The sequence below is a fragment of the Nematolebias whitei genome, chromosome 2 (genome assembly GCF_014905685.2).
Source record: "Nematolebias whitei isolate Nwh7 chromosome 2, NemWhi1, whole genome shotgun sequence".
NCBI lineage: Eukaryota > Metazoa > Chordata > Actinopteri > Cyprinodontiformes > Rivulidae > Nematolebias > Nematolebias whitei.
Genome location: NC_056499.1, coordinates 25097827 through 25118120, shown reverse-complemented (window position 1 = coordinate 25118120; position 20294 = coordinate 25097827). Strand labels below are relative to the sequence as shown.

The following is a 20294-nucleotide window of genomic DNA, read 5'->3' as shown; positions in this document are numbered from 1 at the left end:
GTCATCTTTCTTTGTTGAAATCAGGTCTCTCTTGTAAATGAGTCCTCGAGGCTCAATGGGATTTACCTGTATAAATAAAAGGTTGATTGATTGTCAGTGAACACAATCCACCGTGCCATCCGCCGTTGCCAGCTGAAACTCTACAGTGCAAAGAGGCAGCCATTTCTAAGCAAGCTCCACAAGCTCAGACGTTTGCACTGGGCCAGGGGTCATTTAAAATGGAGTGTGGCCAAATGGAAGACTGTTTTGTGGTCAGATGAGTCACGATTTGAAGTTCTTTATGGAACACTGGGACGCCATGTCATCCAGACCAGAGAGGACAAGGATAGCCCAAGTTGTTATCAACGCTCCGTTCAGAAGCCTGCATCACTGATGGTATGGGGTTGCATGAGCGCTTGTGGCATGGGCAGCTTGCATGTCTGGAAAGGCACCATTAATGCAGAGAACTATGTTCAGGTTCTAGAACAACATATGCTCCCATCTAGACGTCATCTCTTTCAGGGAAGACCCTGCATTTTTCAACATGATGATGCCAGAAAACATTCTGCAGCAATCACAACATCATGGCTACGTAGGAGAAGGATCCAGGTACTGAAATGGCCAGCCTGTAGTCCAGATCTTTCACCTATAGAGAACATTTGGCGCATCATAAAGAGGAAGGTGCGACAAAGAAGGCCCAAGTCGATTGAACAGTTAGAGGTCTGTATTAGACATGAATGGGAGAGCATTCCTATTTCTAAACTTGAGAAACTGGTCTCCTCTGTCCCCGGACGTCTGTTGAGTGTTGTAAGAAGAAGGAGAGATGCCACACAGTGGTAAAAATGGACTTGTCCCAACTTTTTGGGGATTTGTTGACGCCATGAAATTTGGAAACAACAGATTTTTCCCTTAAATTGATACATTCTCTCAGTTTAAACTATTGATCTGTGATTTGTGTTCTATTCTGAATAAAATATTAGATGTTGGCACCTCCACATCATTGCATTCAGTTTTTATTCACAATTTTTTTAGTGTCCCAACTTTGTTGGAATCAGGTTTGTACATTTTGAATTTTAAAGAAATCCACTACTGGGTCCAGAGAGTTTTAAAATAATATACATATCAAGTATTAGGCTTCTTGCTTGTAATGCAAAACATATAAAATGTAGTTTTAGCCATGTTTTAAACTAAATATGTTGTTAACAGTTTCCAGTCTTCTCACTTAAGAAACGAACCGCAACAGAGCAGCATTTTACACTGAAACACTTCACCCTCCAAACCTCTAGTGGGCGACTCCTTCTGCTTTAATGGAGAGCTGACACAAAATGAGTCTGTGGCTTTGACCAGAGGGTCTCGCAGTAAAATCAAACACAACACAACTTTCTTTTCACAGAACAGAGAGCAGGTGTCTCTAAAGCTGACCAACGCTTACTTTAACTTTTGACGGGGAAAAAATAACTTTCGACAGAACACAGCGTTTTGCGCATACGTCAGAATACGGCAACACTACGGCAAGTTGGGTGTAGTTAGCTTGTAGCTTTGCTACTTAGCCCTTGAAGAAAAGACTTTAATGCCACTTGCGCACAGTTTTCCACTAAAAAAAAGTAACGATTAAACTGACCACACTGATTTTACATCAGACACAGCATTACTGCGGTTAGCCGGTAGAAGACAGATCTCTATATATATATAGTTACCGCCACCCATCACAATACATATCGTGATATGAGTTTTATGCCATATCGCACATCCCTACTACCCACCAGGATGATCATTCAGACATGAAGCTGACAAATGGCAACTGCCATCAGAACAATGAAAAGGCATGCATAACTGACAGATACTTTATCTGTACTGTGAATATGAAGTTAATTGTACCAAGCATCGTTCTATTTGAGACTGGTTCATTCAGAAATTTCATTTTTCATTAGTTTAAAACAAGTTTTTAATCTAATATTTTAAACGCTTAAATACAAACTAAATCAGTTCAATAAGAGAAGTCACAAAGAAAATATATATCTCTGGCTAGAGTTTACTATCACACAAACAGGTCAAACATCACTCTCTACACAACTATAAGCCCCAGGGGGGAATAATGTCACTTAAGCATGAAGCTTTTCCTGTTTTTGGTTTTAGGCGATGGTTCAGTTTTAAAATTCTCTTCAGGTGTTTTCTTTTGTTACGATGATGATTAGAAAATAGTAACAAGACCATGCATACATGTTATACTGATAACTTGTTTCAAACTGCTAACATATGGTGATGGGGTTTCAGCTCTGTGTCAACTGTCCCAAAAAAAAAAAAAAAAGTTGAACCTTCACGAAGTATTACTTGTGAGGAGGTGTTTGGGTGCTCACTAAAAGACCTGGGGCCTCGTGTACAAAGGATGCATATCTTTTTAACACAAAACTTAAGATGTATCAAGAAAGAAATGATCGTGGAAATGGGCGCAGCCCCACGCCAACTTCATGGCTGACACGTACACGTTTCTATGGGTATCGGTCAATTGGCAACACTTAGGTGATACTGGGAAACAGTTGATGATGTGAAAGCCATTAGTGTGCACACCAAACACGCATGATCCATGTGTATGCAATTAGAGTGGATACAAAAGCATGCACAAAGTGGTGAAGAAAATACTTTTAAACTATCAACAGCACATACATTGATATAAAAGCAACATTATATGATGAATGTTTATGTTAACAGGAAGCATTTTCATTCAACCAACTAACCAACGCTGTGGCGAGGTGGCCTGGTTCAATACACGATTCGTTTATTCTAATGAACAGCATGGTTGGGAATAGAATATATATGGCACGGTGCGGGATGGATAGTTTCTTGATGAGTAAATTAATTTAACCATTCTATGTCTGACCATTTTTTTCATAATGTCGGCAGGTGTGTGCTGCTCTAACCCCACAGTATTGATAGCTTTACACACATTGCCCCACTCACTCCTCTTGTGCTTGGCACTTATGCCAGAGGACAGCGTGCCAAACAGGATGTTTATGTACCCCCCCAGTTGAAAAAAAGCACAGTGCCCTCTTAAGGCAAGTGACTTAGGGGAAACACTGGACCAACACACATGCCAGATAAAGATTTAATTGGTTCTGATTTCACAACTTTACAATTGACATATGCATGCTAACATATGTAGCACCCATTTACTTCCTTAAACACATTGTGCATCAAATGACATCAGCTTTTCTTTTGAGCGTGTGGGTCACATCAGAACTGTAAACAGTTCACACTGGGATCTGAAGTAATTTGATGTGGGTCACATAATGTGAATCGATGCGCAAAAAATTGTATCGGAGTAACAAAATTGGAATTGAGCATCAAGACCCGCAGTGTGAATATAGGCTTGATGCCAAAACGTATGTAAAATGTATTTATCTTAGCCTGTGAATGGTGTAGACAGCAGCTTTTTTTTCTTTTTTCGGCTTCTCCTTTTCTCAGGGGTCGTCAAAGCGAACTAACTCACACAAAGACTTGGGAATTGTTTTATGCTGGATGTCCGTCATGAGGCAACCACAGACCACCAAGCTAGCACAGCCCTTTTACACACCAAACAGAAACAAGAAGGTGGGTATTAAAGGGCCTTGCTCAAGGGCCCAGAGTGTGGAAAATGAGGGTGGAGGCAGATATGGGTGCTTCACCTTTCACACCCACGTTTTGATGTCGTCGGTCCGGGGAGTCAAACCGACAACCTTCCGATCACAGCCTGACCTTCTCAAACCTCTGCGTCCCCTACCATTATCCAAGGAGGCCGCCCCGCCCTGTCAACAAAACCAAGTGCCCCACCTACCAAATCTCCACCCCCACCCTGCCACTTCTGGACGGGGAACGGAGATTAGTAGTAGCTCAACACAGCCTCCAAACCATCGCAGTACAAACACCCCACACCCCGTCGACAAAACCCCCAAAGTAACGAATGCCCTCCCACGGCAAAGAAACCTAGGAGAGACACTGAGTTTGTGACTAAAAATTCCTAAACAAGTGCAAGAAGGCATGAGTTTTTAGACCAAGCCTTGGGTGATTTTGTACATGCAACATGTTTGTGTATATTGCGCGCGCAAAGCATGTCTCACAGCAAGTTATACATATAGTTATATATAGTTTGTTATACAACTCAGTTTTGTCATGATAGTTTTGAGAATGTCATGCAATAGTGCCACGTTGCAATTTAGATCTTATATATAATGTTTTTTTTATTTGTTTGTAAACGACAACTCACCCAACCATTGCCCAAATGTTGTGCACTGCTAGGCATTATGCATAAAAATAGGGAAAAAAATGAAATAAAATCTGGACCATATACTGTAAATACAGTACATGGTACTATTCAAAAACATGTATGTTAGGCTGCCTTCAGGCCGAGGTCTCCCTTGTAAAAGAGACCTTCGATCTCATTGGGATTTGCCTGGTTAAATAAAAGGTTAATAAAAAAATTAATTCCCAGCTGGATGTTTTCTATATGTCCTGTAGCGTATGCACCAAAAATTGTTCAGAACTTTGTGGCTTTTTGGTGTTTAAGCAGAAAAAAGTGGCAGAATTAAACTGCTCTCATTTCTGCACCGCTGAGGAGCAACTGGCCGAGGTTGTTGGAAAGTAAAGTCATTACTACAACAGTTCCAACTAACCTTATAAAGATAGTCAAATAACACAGACAGTCGAAGAACCCATGGGAGGAGATTGTGCGCCGAGGAGACAGTGCAGAGACACAGGAGGCTCTCCGTGGATGTGTTGACACATTCATACAGTCCATCGAAAACAGTGGCGGGTGTTGTTACAGTTTGCGCGAGACTTGGGCTACAATGGGAGGACTTACCAGTTTCTCCGAGTATAAAATGTCCTTGCGCTACAGAACGCTTCACAACCACATGAGCGAGCGAGATCAGATATCTTACATCTTGTGAAGTGTAAACCACCCTTTACTAACAAGGATGTCCTTATGTAAACAGAGCATATGTAATGACACCCATAGGATGGTCCCAAAAAAAAGTCAATACAGACTTAAAGTATGTACTTTTATTCCATTTCCTGCTAACCCTAATGAACCTAATTACAAATACTGTTGTCTCGTTAGAAACTAGTTTTACAGCATGTTTACAATATAGAGTCCTTTCAAAGTAAAGTTTCAGAAAGATAAAAACAGCAATAAAGACTGATTCAAAAGAGCATACTGTATAAATAAGTGTATAAAACCTTAAGTTTGAAAAATATAAATGTGTGTCATGTTGCCCATGAGCCAGCAGGCCCAGTCCGGGCCAACTTTAAACATGTTCCTCTTCCGCCATGCTTTCCAGCTGTTTCCTCCATAACCATGACGCGCCTTCCAGGCACGTGCAACTCGTCAAATATCAACAAAACCTATACATATGAACTGACCCCAACCCGGGATTTATCCCTAAAACTACATAAGCTCACACTGAAAATTGCGATATTAGTAATATAATCTCGGGATTAAAGCAATTCTAGCCACTTACACATTTTTTTTAATGTTTTAATTCAAACATGTTTATTAGTTTGAAGTTTCACGACGCATTTTTTTAAGATATCTTTATAAAAACAGAGCTGAACTTGGATATAAAAGTCGCAGCTTCTCTTTCCAGCAGATGCGGCTTCAGCTCTTTAATGTACCGAAGCGTCGCGCGCTGACTTGGGTTTTTTTTTTTTTTTAACTCGTTTAAATGCACATTTTAAAGTAAGAGCACGTGGCCCGAACCGAACCTCCACTGTGGACTGGGAGTCGTGACGTTTCTCTCGGCTGAGGAGGAGGCCGGAGATAGATGGAGGTCGTCAGTGAAGGTGTCCCTGATAACCAACTAGTTAGTCGTCCTCGACGGACTTTCGTTTTCATTTCAAATAAAACTAAACTAGTCCGACTTGTCCCTTTTATGACGGCCATTACTCACCGAGCTGGTTCTGGCCGAGTCCAGTTGGTCGCTGTCAGTTCAGGACCACCGAAACCGCGCGTCTTTTTTAATTATTTTACTCAAAAACTCCGAAAGTACGACACACTTTTTATTTTTTAACTTGTTTCTGCCATTTTGAAGTGAACCCCTTGAAGTTTGGCCACTCAGCCGCCGGGGACGGTCTCTGCTCAAAGCGGTGTCATCAGCTGAGTCGACCCTCCTCACTATATCCGAGTGTCCGAAATATGACAGGACCATTTCTGAATGAAGCAAAACCCTTCGCGTTCGGAATAAATACACCAAAACAAACGATGAGAGAGTTATTTCTTACCTGAAACTAACCACGAAGCCCGACTCGGGTGGTGAATGTAGACGGGGTGTTATCGGCGAAGTTGTAGCCGTGTTGTTAGTCGCTCTCCTGCTGGCCACAGCCGCTCTGCTGCTGCTGACGTGACTCTGATAACGACGTATTTGCATATTAGTGACTCCCTCTGTGATTGGACAAGCGACCATTTGCCGAAGTTTCGCGAATTCGGGTAAAATTAAAAAGTCGCTCCGCCCTCGCGAGCACTTCAGGAACCGCGGCGCCCCGACTAACCCGGGAGAGCGGCTGATTCAATCACGATATCAGCTGGAAAGTGGTCGTGTTGACAGAGTGCATAAGATGGCCGCGTCCGAGCCGCAGCCAATCCGGAGAGGTTTTACTTTTCGCACATGGACCGGAGTCTCTCCTTCATGCGAACGTGACATGAGTGGGAGCGGCGGCTGCACCGTGGGGACACAGCGACCTCTGGTGGCTGGCCGCTGGCGCGACATCCCGTCCGCCATTACATAGCAAGTGCGTTTACGGGTTGAGCTTCGAGGACTCATCTACAAGAGAGACCTGTTTTAAACAAAGAGCACAAATGACAGCTGATACTCATAAAAAAGTCATATAAAATGGAAAGTAAATGGAAGAAATTATATATAAAAAAAAACGAAACTAAAACAGCTACATTATAAAGCAATGTAAAATACTAAAAACAGGAACTTGTCTGCGTTGGTTTTTGTCGTGAACTTAGCAGTTTAAAGTTACTTAAGAGAGGTCAAGAGCTTCAGGTCTTTTTGCAAGGTGTTCCAGGATACAGGAGTGGAGTTTGCCTGTTCGGTCTGCACTGAGGGTATACTGCATGTAATTATGTCCTGAGAGTGCACGCTGTAGCTGCACTCATAGAGTAACATATAGGAGGAGATACTTTATTTATTTACCCGTTATTTACACAGGTAGTTTCACTGAGTCACGAGAACTCGTTTTCAAGAGAGAGACCTGTTTTGGAGCAGATGATGGGAGTTAAGGGCCTTGCTGAGTGGGGAGTGGTGGCACAGAGGTTAGAAGATGGGCCTATGTGATCGGAAAGTCGCAGGTTCATCTCCCGGTACCGTCAACATCAAAATGTGGGTGGAAAAGGTGGAACACCTCCCTCCACCCTCATTCACCCCACTCTGGGTCCCCAAGCAAGGCCCTTAACCTCTGCACCACCACCCCACACAATATATGAAGGCAACAGACCAAGAGGTGATTTAAAGATGAAAATGTACCAGTGAGAGAGTCTGCGTGAAGTTAATGATGACCAGTTAACCAGTGAATACAGGGTGCATTGGTGGGCACAGTAGTTACAGCTAGTTATGAATCTCAGTGCACCGTGATAGACAGCGTCCAACATCTGCAAGGTGCTTGCAGAAGCGTTCATGTAAATAATGTCACCGTGGAGGAGAAGAATGCAGCAGTTACAAGGTGTTTCCTAGCATTCAGAGTTGGACTGGATCCATTTCTGAAAAAGAAACCCAGTTTAACTTTCAGTTTCTATAGAGTTTTTGACATGGGACTTAAGAGAGATGTGAGTCGACCAAGATACCCAAGTGTTTGTAAGAATCGACAAACTCAATAGGAACACCATTTGTACATAAAATAGAAGGAAGGACTGCTGGAACAGACTTCCTGTTTGAAAACATCCCTTTGGTTTCATCAGCATTTAGCACCAGTTTGAGATGGAACAAATCTGACTGAACCATGTTGAATGAAGACTGTAAACGCTGGAAAACCTTATCAACTGTTTCAGCTCGACAATAAACAGCTGCCGTCAGCATAGAAATGTAAAGATGCATCAGGAAAGATCTGACCTACATTACTTATGTAGATTGAATTCCAAGAAACTGGCTTTAACACATGCAGGAAGGACCGCCCGTCCCAAACAATTGATCATGAGCATCAAGTTGGTAGTCTGGCCTAAAACATTTGATTGTTGTGCATGATGATGGATTGTTAAAACGGGTCTGATTGGCAGGCCCAAATCTTTCGGATGAAAGACGAAACGTTTCTTCCAAAAAAGAAACGTGTCCAGATGTCATGATGTAACCGTTTTTGTGTTTACCTGGATGATTGAGCTTGCAAAGCTCGTTTTGATGTTCGTAACAATATTTTACTTTTTTAAATATATTTTAGGTATATCTCTCCATTCCTTACTCCCCTGATATTCTGACTTTTACAGCAGTAATAGGTATGTTTTTTTTAATGGGAGTCCTTCAAAAAACAGAAACAAAACAGAAAGACCTCCCCTACGAGGGATGCAGGCATCAGTACAACTGTGTATTTTTTGCTATGACAAATAAAAATCAGGTTTCTTATATACAAGTCTTTGATGTTATGGTCTTTTGGATTGATCATTTTAGGTACCCATTTACAAGACAGCGGTGAGACCAGCTATGTTGTATGGTCTGGAGAGTGTCATTGACAAAAAGACAGGAAAAAGAACTGGAAGAGGTGGAAATGAAGATGTTGAGATTCTCCTTAGGAGTGACAAGAAGGATGGATAAGATTAGTAATGTGATCATCAGAGGTACAGCACAGGTTGAACAACTGGGAGATAAAAGTTAGAGGCCAGACTGAGATGGTTTGGACATGTCCAGAGGAGGGACAGTGGGTATACTGGTAGAAGAATGTAAGAAATGCAGCTGCCAGGAAAACGACAAAGAGGAGATAAATGGATGCAGTTAGAGAGGACATGGAGGTAGATGGAGTGAGGACAGAGTGAGATGGAGGAGGATGACTTGCTGTGGTGACCCCTGAAGAGGGAAAAGCAAAAAGAAGAATATTAGGTACACTTTACAAGGGCATGTAAACAAGACCCCCCCCCCCCCCCCCCCCCCCACCACCGAGGGGGAAAAAAAAAAGTTAAAAAAATTATGAATAGAAGTCATTAGACTTTTTATTTCTACCAAAAAACTACTAAAATGACTAAATAATTCAACAATTGTTGACACCCTAGACCTTTAGGATCAATAAGTCCAGCTGTTTTGATGCATTTGTATTTATACTTAGGGTTGTTGGGGGAAATATGCAGAGAAAAGTACTTTTACATCAAGTGCACCCCCACCTATCAAAATTGCATAATACATCAGGAAAACGTTACCTGCATCATCTGACATAAAGTTAACCATTTTTATGTAGTTTGAAACATGCATGCGTTTTATTTTTTAAAACATACAGTTGATTACCAAAATCCACACAAAGACTGACTTTAAAGTATTTTATTGGTTTCAGAGCAAAAATTTATTTCCCTCGTCATTTATTTATCAGAGAAGGGACATTAACATACACCACCTCCCCCCCCCCCCAAAAAAAAAGAAAAAGAAATCACTCATTTAAAGATGCCAGCCCAGTGACTGTGTGTGGAGTACATTAGAATTAGTCACTGCCTTTCTCAGGAGGTATATGTAGGTCTAACAAGTTTGAGCACCTTATAGGCTTTGCCAACATGGTCATGACCCATGAGGTACACACAGCACAGTCCTTCAACAGTTCCTTAAAAGCAACATTTTAAATCAAACCCGATTCATCATTAGAACGCAAAATCCAGTACATCAACTGTAAAATTTGCAGTTTGATAACGTGTCCATTAAAATGTTGCACTCTTCAGTGCTGGAGGACTAAACCTTATCAAAATAAAAGTATTATTACTCTCAAACTAAAAAGGTAGAAACCCTGCAGTATGGTCTGTGACTTTGGAGCATATCTTACCTAAAAATATATTAGGAAAAGCAAGAGTGGGTAAACTTTAGAACAGCATCCATTATTTACACAATAAATCTTTAAGACCCCACAAAAAAAGGAGGAAGAAAAATACATAAAGCATTTAAAATGATTTAAAATCCAACTAAATTAAATGTGAGCAAACTGTTGTAGCATCGGATTTAAAACCAATGCCTGCTTCCTGTCCTGCTTTAAACATTTATATATTAAAAAGCTACAAAAAAAAACAGTTTACTCAGTAAAGACAAAAAGCAACAACTGTTCAATAAAAAATAAAAATAAAACATATGATCTCAGAGTGTACTGGGGGCAGGTGGGATTAGGTTTCATTCAGAGCTGTAGTTGACGACATTCCCAGTCTGACAAACAGTCCTAAGCCAGTTCAAGCAAGTGGTATTCACCATGCAGTCCACCACAAATGCCATACCACATGGACAAAAAGTGCTTCACTTCCACCTCTTTTTGGGACTTAACCTTACTGCCTAACCAAATGTGCAAGGACTGAGAAAAATGGAAAAGCGCTGATTGCATCACAGCCTAAATGAGCCGAGACATCCACTTGTCATTGTCAATTTACAGATGGTAAAAAACTAGTTTTCCTTAATCTAGAACTTTGTCGGGTGATGCCAAGGTAGCTTTTAAAGCTGAAAAATAAAGTGGAGAACAAAGTACTCCGAACTGTTTCAAGGTTTCCACTTCATATAAATTATTCGAGGCGTGCCAGCAGCTTTGAATGTTTGCGTCGCCCTCTAGTGGCCACAGTGCAGATTCAACTCTGGGGAGGACTGTCCTCTTTGCTGAAGGGCTGGGTAGAACCAGGCTTCACCCAAGATAACCCCGACACCTGCATTCCCTTGTGGTGCTCGTCTGGTCGTCTCTAACGTGAAAAAAAAAAAGGAGAAAATGTTGCGTTGTTATGTAACACCCAAACCAATGATAAGCTCAAGGCTGTCCAAGCTTAACAAAAGGAAGAGAACTGCACCATTCTGCCTAAACACAGAACAGATGTTCAACTTACTTTGTGAATGAACATCTTCTCCTTTGCTTCGTCATGAACTGCTGGGTTCCATGGAGAAAAACTAAAACCAAACGAACGAGTGAAAGGAGGCATGGACCTTTGCTTCCCCTTTAATTTCTTTGTCTTAACGTACACACATAACATTTCAGAATGTGTTTTTGTGTATTGTTGAGCACTGAAATGTCACAAATGGCAACTGTTGACTAACCTTATTGCGTACGGATCGTCGATCTTGGGCTGGTCAAAAAGATGACTGTTGCATAGTTTGACGCTGTCCACCACTTTGCTTTTGAACAGCTGCACGTCTTTCTCATACCTGAGAGGGTAAAAATATATATATTTGTTTTATTTCAAAGCAATGACACGCAGAAGAGGCTGACCTTTTTCTTAATTAAAGCCCGTCCATCTGCATATTGAGTTAAAAATAGACTTTCATCATTGCAGTACTGTGGACTTGTAGTAAGTCATCACTCAGCCAGTTAGTAGAGCACAGACTCGTCACAAAGTCCGATTTACATTTATGTTATCGAGCAGAAAGACAAAAAATAATCTGATCATAAAAACATTCTGAGATAAGCTGCTGTGTGCTCGAGTCTCGGCATCTTACAGCACAGCAGCTTCTGGGTTGAGGGGCTCCGTCGTGTTGATCTTGTAAAAAATGGTACGTGCGTACATCAGGACTTGCCAGATGTGGTTGTGATTCCGCCTACAAAGACAAAAAGGTTTGATATTTTTCTACAGAAAATCTGAATGACAATTATCAAATATTCAACTAACGTCACCAAAAGTTTAACATTTTACTAACACTTCTTCACACGATTACATTCATGCGAGATAAATGCTCCACCTGTGTCGTTTCAGTCCTTCAGAGCACGAGGATCTGACTCGTACAGTCAGAAGTGCAACAGTAAGAACAACGATCGACTGGCGGCTGTGGCTTTTTGCTTTATCAAAGACACAAACTGTAGGTCAGGAAATGCATCTATTCTTATTTAGAAAAATGACAGCACAATTTAGAGCTTTTGGCCAAACAGAACGAACCGTTTGAAAGTTTTTTGTCCATGTCCACTTTTATAGAACAATGTGCATTAAATCCAAAATAGTTCATTCTGGTCCTCTGGACATTCAAAAAAACAAAAAACAAAACAAAGCAAAAAAAAAAAAAAAAAAATTTTTTTTTGTTGATATTTTGGATTTTTCTACCTGGATTATTGAGCATGCATCAGGATAATGTGCACTAAACACTTTTCCAACCATAGCCAGTATTAAATCACTAGGATAGTTTGTTCATATGTTTTTTACAATAAATAAAATTAATTCACTTCATTTTAAAATGTAATATTGACACATGAATGGGATTCATTTAGTTTAAGTTTAAATGAATTAGCATCAACAGCAAGAGAATTTTTAGATTTTAATTCAGAATGTGTTGTGGATCGTGGTCGGGCACAGCCACACTAAATTTCAGCTCAATATCTTTTAAAATAGCCAAGCTGTCATATTTTTCCCACATTTAGCCAAGGCGGCCATCTTGGATATGACCTGCACTAGGTTGTTGCCCTTCAGGCAGTTCCCAACAACTCACTCTCAGCTATGACCATACCAAATGTCACCTCAATAACTCAAAGAATGACCAAGTTACAGTCAGTTTTGTGTTTTCTGGGGTAGCTGTGGCAGCCATCTTGAATCAAAGTGGCTCCAAAAGTTTTTTGTTTTTTTGGTTAATCAGTCGGCAGCACGGTGGCGCAACTGGTAGAGCTGCTGCCTCTCAGCGAGCAGGTCCTTGGTTCAAACCCCGGTCCAGGGGCCTTTCTGGGTGGAGTTTGCATGTTCTCTCCGTGCATGCGTGGGTTTTCTCCGGGTGCTCCGGTTTCCTCCCACAGACCAAAAACATGCATGTTAGACTGATTGGTAACTCTAAATTGTCCCTAGGTGTGAGTGAGAGAGTGAATGGTTGTTTGTCTCGTTTGTCTCCATGTGGCCCTGTGATGGACCTGCGACCCGTCCAGGGTGTACCCCGCCCCTCGCACAGTGATTGCTGGACATGGGCACCGGCGACCCCTGACCCAAAATGGAATAAACGGGTAAAGAAAATGGATGGATGGATGGATGGATGGATGGTTAATCAGTGTTTGTTCAGAAACCTCTGCTCTCTAGGCCATGTGACCTCACTGTGGGAGTTAGAGGCTGTTCTGTCAGTGTGTTTCAATGAGAAAAATGGCATCATTGTTAATAAATTACATCGCCATGGTAACTCAAAATGCCACGAAAAGTAATAGCACACGTCACGGTGCTGAGCTGATCGTTTTGATATAAAATTTATGGGGGTGTGCATTGCAGTTTGGGCCACGTTGAAGTTGAAGGAAGAGCAAGATCCTTTTCAGGTGGATAATAAGAAATGTCTGCCTTTCTAGGCACTCCCCAATAAGTCCAGCAAATCAAAAGTAAACAACGGCAGGACATGAGATTTCTCCAAAAGTTAAACAGTAACTTGCTTGTTGCTTAAAAAACAAAAACCTTCATGTTTAGATGGTTTCATAGAATAACCACCAAAATTAATGATAAAGAGAAATAATTTTGTGAAAAGTTAAGTTGTTTGCATTCCTGAGGAAAAACTACTCGCCTCCATTTGGTGAAAGCTCTTTTGACGTCAAGCTCTCCAGACACGGGGTCAACCAGAGGATGGAAGACTGGGATGTCAAATACCAGTTTCTGAAATGAATCATGTGGAACAAGTATGACAATTTATCTCAGCTTCCTATTGAAGTATCTCAAATATTAGATTGAAAAACTTTTGATCAGTCCTTAAAGAATACTTATTACCGTATTTTTCGGACTATAAGGCGCTCTTAAAATCCTTTAATTTTCTCAAAAATCGACAGAGAACGTTATAATCTTATGTTTTAATTCTGGTTGTGCTTACTGACCTCGAAGCGATTTGATGTGGTACAACTGAACAATGTTGAGAGTTGTGAATGAGTTGAATAAAGTTTGACTTATCGGACCGTTTTGCTTCACTTAATGCGCCTTATAATCCAGTGTGCCTTATGTATGAATATAATCCAGTGTGCCTTATGTATGAAAACAGACCCGTTCATTGATGGTGCGCCCTATAGTCCAAAAAATACGGTACTTTGAAGAGTGTCACTTGTTTTATAATAGTCACCTGTATAGGCTTGACGAACTTTATATTCCTACATGATATTTATTGTCAAACATTTACAGAATCAGAACAAAAACCAAGAATAAATAAATAAAAATAAAAAAAACTCACGGGACATTCCCCATCTGGGTAGTTGTCTGGAATATATACGGTGAATTTGAAGACGCCATCTTGGTACAAGCCATGCCTGATGAAAATGACTCCAAACCACACTAAACAGAGGGAGGTACAGTATATGGCATTACACAACTTTTACTTCTAGAGTGAATATTACTGAACAAAGCAGATAAAAGCAGAGCAGGTTGTGTAGACTGAACATTTGAAATAAAATTTAAAAAGTCAGGGATTTTTAAATTATTGACACAGGCTGTTCATTATCAACCTGATAAAAGTGAAATAGGCAGCAAACTTTCAACAAACAAAACTCATTTTTGTAGTGTGTGACACTGATGATTAAAAAAAAAAGCAATATTTATAAAACAAAATGTAACAAGACTCAAAAAATGAGGTTCTTACTTAGTGCTGACTTGTATGATGGCTGGACATAAATTCCAGGGAGTTTCTGCTTAATCACTAGTGTGCTGCACGTCACATGACAAGGAGAAATGCAAAGACACCCGAGATCATTTCTTTACTATGCAAGAAAATATTCTAAATCTAATACAGACTTTGCCTACATTATTAATTATAAATTAAAAGTTACAATGTATAGTGGAGCAAGTGTCAATCAGGACATAAAAATGTAAAAATAAATGTAGTGAAAATTAAAAGTCAAACACCAAATACTTACAACTCAGCCAGCAGAGAGTACTCCAGGTAAAAAGGGCCATAGGAGGCATGTAAGCCATTGGCTGAGTGGGCTGGAGTGCTCAACAATGCTGGTTTGCTTGCAGGGACTGCATTTTTAGGAATTGGCGGAAGGTGCTTTTTGTGAGTGGTCCGGGCTGGGCTGGCTCTCTGGTCTGCATGCCCGCTCTGCTCCTCATCAGATCTCTGTCAGTTTTACAAAGAAAACAAGGGTCACAGAACAAACTGGTAAAAAAATATTTGCCATTTTGATACAATTTTTATTTATTTATTTATTATATTCAGTTTAGAGAGGGCTAAATGACTTGAGAGTTGACGAATGGCACAGGGTTGGAGCCATGAGCTGGGACCAACCCATCAGGTTACACTGCCTGTCTAGTTGGAGGCTAATCAAAAAGTCCAGTCTAGACACCACCAGGGACAGTTTCACTGCATCTTCCAGATGGTCCTGAGAACAGTGGTTACATGTCACTGTACATATGGAGAACTAAGCCTCGGGAAGATAAGATGTACCAGAAAACAACAGCAAAATACTGTTGAACCTAAACAAAAAGTACACCAGAAATGTTGGCAATGAACAACACACAGTTGAAACAAATGTTTCAAACAGAACATATGACTAGAAAAATTTAAAATGCAAAGCTTGCTTAAAAGGCACATGTTCCAAGGGCAAACAAGGACATTTTCCTTTTGGGTTAATTAAATTTTCCTCATATCTGCTCAGATGTTATGCAAAAACATTTGCACCCTGCTACTAGTGCAAATAAACTTTCGGGCATTTCTTTCATTAAAAGAGTGAATCCATTTTACTAAAATTCATCTTTAAAGTATCTTTGTACTTTGGTGTCACACAGTATGATTTTAGAATTTAGTAAGTGAAACAAAAATAACTTCTTGCATGGGAGACAAACCCAAATGTCTTGCATGCAAACCTTTTTTATAGCCTAGTGAGCGAACAGCAGCATGTTGCATGCTGCCATCTGGGTCACACCCAAATTTTTCAAATTGTTTAGAACTGTAAAATGACAAATGGGGCTGTTGTAGCCGAGTGGTTAAGAAAGTCATCCTCCAATGCAAGAGTTGGGGGTTCGATTCCACCAGCAGTCACATGCCGAAGTGTCCCTGGGCAAGACACCGAACCCCTCTTTGCCTCCGATGTGTGTCCCATTGGTGTATGAATGTAATAAAGCACTGATTACTATTTGTATAGACATAGTAGAGTGCTGTATGAATGGGTAAATGAGGACATAGATTGTAGTGTAAAGAGCTTTGAGTATCTTGATAAGATAAAAAAAGTGCTACATAAGTGCAGTCCATTAACCATTTACAAATAGAATGAGCTCACAGGTCAAATTAGGCCAGGGGGCTGTCAGTTAATAATCATTACCTTAAACATGTTTTAACAGCTGCAGTTTTACTACATTGATCATAAGTTTAATATATGTGGGTACTAGTGCATGATTTTATCCATTCATTCATTCATTATCTGCTGCTGGTTCCAGAGTCAGGCCATGAGGACAGCAGCTTGAGCAGGGAGGCCCCAGACATCTCTTTCCACAGCTGCTTCTTCTAGCTCTGCTGGGAGGATTCCAAGGCCAGTCAAGAGACAGTCTCTACAACGTGTCCTGGATTTTCCCTGAGGTCTCCCCCACTTGGACATGCTCAGAACACCTCCTTAGGGAGGCATCCAGGGGGCATTCTTAGCAGATGCTCCAACCACTTTTAACTGGTTCAATGACAACTGGCAGCCCTGGAGGAATCTGACTCTCACCCTGAAGGGCTCGGACTTGCCATCAATACAAACCAGACTTCTGCACAGTTTGTATATGGACTGAATGGCACTTAGCAACAGAAACCACTCATGGAGCGGCCATGACAGCGTACTTCAGAGAACATGGGCAAACCAATAGAACCTGCATTGTTCCTCCTTAATCTGAAGTTCAGCCATTGACAAGACTCCTCCAGGAGCCCTAAAAACACCTTACGAACTGAGGTTGAGGAGTGCAGTTCACACTGGTCCCACCTTTTGAAAATGAGAACCATCACGCCAGCCAGTCTACCCCCAATGTTTATGTAATGTTGCAAAGGCATGTCAACCAAGTCAGCCCAGGATCATCCAGAGCCTTGAGGGACTTGGAGCAAATCTCAACTAGACCCAGAGCCCTGCCACTGCAAAGCTTTTTAACTGCATCAGGGACCCTCAGCCCCAGTTATGGAGAGACATGGTTATGGTGCATGATTGAAATAGGATTATCAGCCAGGTTGAAAATAACATAAAATAATCCAGTATTAAGCAAGGTAAAAAATGGTTTATTTCCTAAATATTAAATGATAACAAAAAAATAAAACTAATGAGTATGCACACATTAATTAAAGGGCTCAAGACATTCATGCAGGGTGGCACGTTGGCTCAGCTGGAAGAGCTAATGCCTCTCAGAAAAAAGGTTTTGGTTTCTTCCCACTGTGAGACTGACTGGTAACTCTAAATTATCCCTAGGTGTGAGTGAGAGTGTGACTGGTTGTCTCATGTGTCTCTACGTGTCCCTGTAATGGACGTGCGACCTGTCCAGGGTATACTCCGTCTCTCGCACAGTGACTGCTGGATATGGGCACCAGTGACCCCCGCGACCCGAAAAGGGAAAAGCAGGTAAAGATAATGGATGGATGGACATTCATGCAATGTTCAAACCATTTGAGGATACATCTCATACATTTTAGCTGTTTTAGTCAATAAGTTTCTTCTTACACTAAATAAATGTGATGCAAATAGACCTAAAAAAAAATCATAATTTTACCAATGAGATATTACTAGCAAGAGCCACCACAAATATGGCAAAGCCAGGGTTAGAGAGCTGTCACACAGAGCCACAAGTATGATAGACGACAAGATGTTTAGTACAATGACTGAGGAACAAGACTATTTGATCATACAGTTAAAATGCCCCTCAAAACAGAGTTTTTTTGGTTTTGAAAAAAAATTGGTAAAACAAAATATTGAGATATGTGAATGTTGATTGAAAGTTGATTGAAATGTTTAGATTAGGTTAGAGGTCTTTTTGCATTTATTATAGGTTTTTGTATTTATTGTATTTTTGTGTATCTGTACTGTATTGTGTTTGCACGTTATGTTCTGTGTTGCACCGTGATCCTGGAGGAACGCTGTTCAGTTTCAGTATGTACATGTACGTAGACGAAATGACAAAACTCTGATAAGCATAAGTAAAAATTGATTTCCTGTGTAGATACATTGTTGTTCGTTCTGAGCATCATAATCATTTTGGTAACCAGGTGATTCATAGTTTGGTTATTAATAGTACTTCAGCATCATACATTGTATATGGGAATACTTTGTTCATCCATGGTATATTTCATAGACATTAAACAATAAAAACTGTACAGCTGTTTAACTGTAAAAAGCTCACGACTGCAGCAAATTTCAGGAAAAAAAAAGATTTGTAGAAAATGACTGATTGTACAAGAGTGTTTTCAATATTTGTTAATAAGAAGTATTAACCGGGTGCTTGTTAATTTACCTGTAAGTGAACAGAAAAATCGGTTTCATTTTACCTTACGGCTCGTGTTGGCAGACATGCTCCAGAAGGGGTTCAGGTTCATTCCTCATTCATTGGGTCAGATTGGTGTCCCTTTTGCAGGTCTCACACTGTGAAAACAGGTCCATCCACTGCTGATGTACAGAGGATGGCCATTGTTATGGTCACAAAAACAAGTGGCTCACAAGCTAAGAAACTAATACTTTTTTTTTTTACCTCGAGAAAAGATTTGTCAAACAACATGACACTAATGCATATTTATTAGAGGTTGGTAGAATACAAATAAAAATAGTTTACACCTGAAGCAGCTTAGTAGCCTCATGCTAACTTAGCTGCTTTATGAAGTAGACCAACACTGTATCGACTCAGACAGGCAGGCAGTTCAAAAGCGTCGATTAGATGTTGTAGACGGTAACAAGGTAAATACACAACAAGAAAACAACAGGGATACAATTTGTCACTGGACAGCCTCAGTCCGGGCTACGTTAGCGAAAGCTACCTACGTTTGGCCACAAAATCTAATATAATTCTACCCGACACCTAAAGTTATGATTAAATATATAGTCGACGGATCAGGGTTTAGGAGTTAAAGTCCAAACTACCAATTCCAGAAAGAATGTTTTCTTCAGCACTTTACGTTGGCGTACAAGCTTGATGTTGCTAACTTGGTCCTTTAACTTTAGCTCCTGAACGTAAGAACGCTTAGCGACGTAACTCACCAATTTTAGTTGGGATTGTTTAGTTGGTCTTTTTGATACAGATGTTTACCTGTTACTCGCTCAATTTTTATTGATAATTAAAAAAATAAATAAATAAACTTGCCACGACTAGGTGTAGGTGTCACGAAAGCTAGCTGACTAATGTTGGGTTAATAATTTGACAGAAAAGACAGAGTTCAATCTAACTAACAAGGAGGCGTTTCTTACCGGACAATTCTTGATTCTCATTGGTTAAAAAGAATAAACGTTCTCACAGTTGATTTGTTAACGCCCCTGTCACTTCAAAAACAAGTGTTCTCTTAAAGAGACAGTACCTGTGAGAAAAGACTACGGGTTGTTGTCAATCGATGAGGTTTTACGGAATTACCACTTGAACTGTTCATTGCCAGTTGGCGGGATTATTTCTTAAATTAAAGTGCCAAATTATTGGTTACTGAAAGTAACTTTAATTTTGTTTTGAAGAAATCAAAATTAGTTCTTATTTAATTTAACTTATTTAATGTTACCCCTAAAAATCTAGATGTCTGTGAACAAACCTGCATGATTTATAAACTGTGCAAATGTTATATCTAATCATGTTTTATTAAAAAAAAAAAAATCTCACGTTGAATCATTTAGATAATAAGGTTACTTGTTGTCCTATTTTTAAGTTAAGTGAAATTTGTTAATGGTTTAACTAAATAAATAAAAAAAACTCATTGAGTTTAGAGAGGAAAATGATAACTTCTTTGTGAAAAAGCTATTGGGATTAAAAAAGACTAGAACAAAAACAAAAATGTGCACTTCTCTGTTGTCTTTTCAGTATCATCAAACAGTCCCCCGAGGTTAAGATGCATCCATGCCATTTGTGTCATTTATTTATTTATTTTGTAGTTTTGACCACGCTTCGCTGGTGGTTCATTTTGTTGATTGATTGATTCCTGACAATTACTTCTAATTAGTTTTTGGGTGAAAGGCAAAAAACTAATTTAATGCATGGATGATTGCACTAATTGGAAGAAATGACATTGTCCAAGTTTCTGAGTAAATACAAATTATTGGCTCAATTATTGTTACCAGATTGTATA

At 40.1% G+C, this 20294-nt stretch overlaps 2 protein-coding genes across 3 annotated transcripts in view; both read right to left on the bottom strand.

Moving 5' to 3' along the window:
* The window catches only part of LOC119426382 (putative mediator of RNA polymerase II transcription subunit 26), a 123482-nt gene extending 116948 nt beyond the window's left edge, over positions 1-6534 (bottom strand). The window contains exon 1 of the mRNA XM_037693949.1: positions 6232-6534. The gene's annotated coding sequence lies outside the window, so the exon portion shown is untranslated. The remainder of the gene's footprint in view (positions 1-6231) is intronic.
* A 3612-nt stretch (positions 6535-10146) lies between these two features.
* LOC119430137 (akt interacting protein) lies at positions 10147-19408 on the bottom strand. Of its 2 annotated transcripts, none has more exons than XM_037697574.1 (10): positions 19228-19408; positions 18525-18642; positions 14941-15143; positions 14667-14731; positions 14262-14362; positions 13611-13699; positions 11595-11693; positions 11196-11303; positions 10988-11048; positions 10147-10846 (listed from the first exon to the last, which is right to left on the bottom strand). In XM_037697574.1, exons 2-10 carry the CDS (start codon positions 18570-18572, stop codon positions 10739-10741), a joined length of 882 nt encoding a protein of 293 aa, XP_037553502.1. In that variant the 5' UTR covers positions 18573-18642; positions 19228-19408; the 3' UTR covers positions 10147-10738. The 2 variants fall into 2 exon arrangements, with proteins under 2 accessions (XP_037553502.1, XP_037553503.1); XM_037697575.1 differs by having other exon boundaries at positions 18525-18639; positions 19228-19258.
* Between the last annotated feature and the right edge of the window lie 886 nt (positions 19409-20294).

What these genes read in the sequence shown, in the direction of transcription:
- LOC119430137 (XM_037697574.1), bottom strand. Translation starts at nt 18,572, where the DNA reads ATGAACCTGAACCCCTTCTGGAGCATGTCTGCCAACACGAGCCGTAAG. An exon ending in ATCATACAAGTCAGCACTAA is followed by an intron (nt 14,363 to 14,666) that starts GTAAGAACCTCA and finishes CCCTCTGTTTAG; the next exon opens with TGTGGTTTGGAGTCATTTTC. An exon ending in AGAGCTTTCACCAAATGGAG is followed by an intron (nt 11,694 to 13,610) that starts GCGAGTAGTTTT and finishes TTGTCTTTGTAG; the next exon opens with GCGGAATCACAACCACATCT.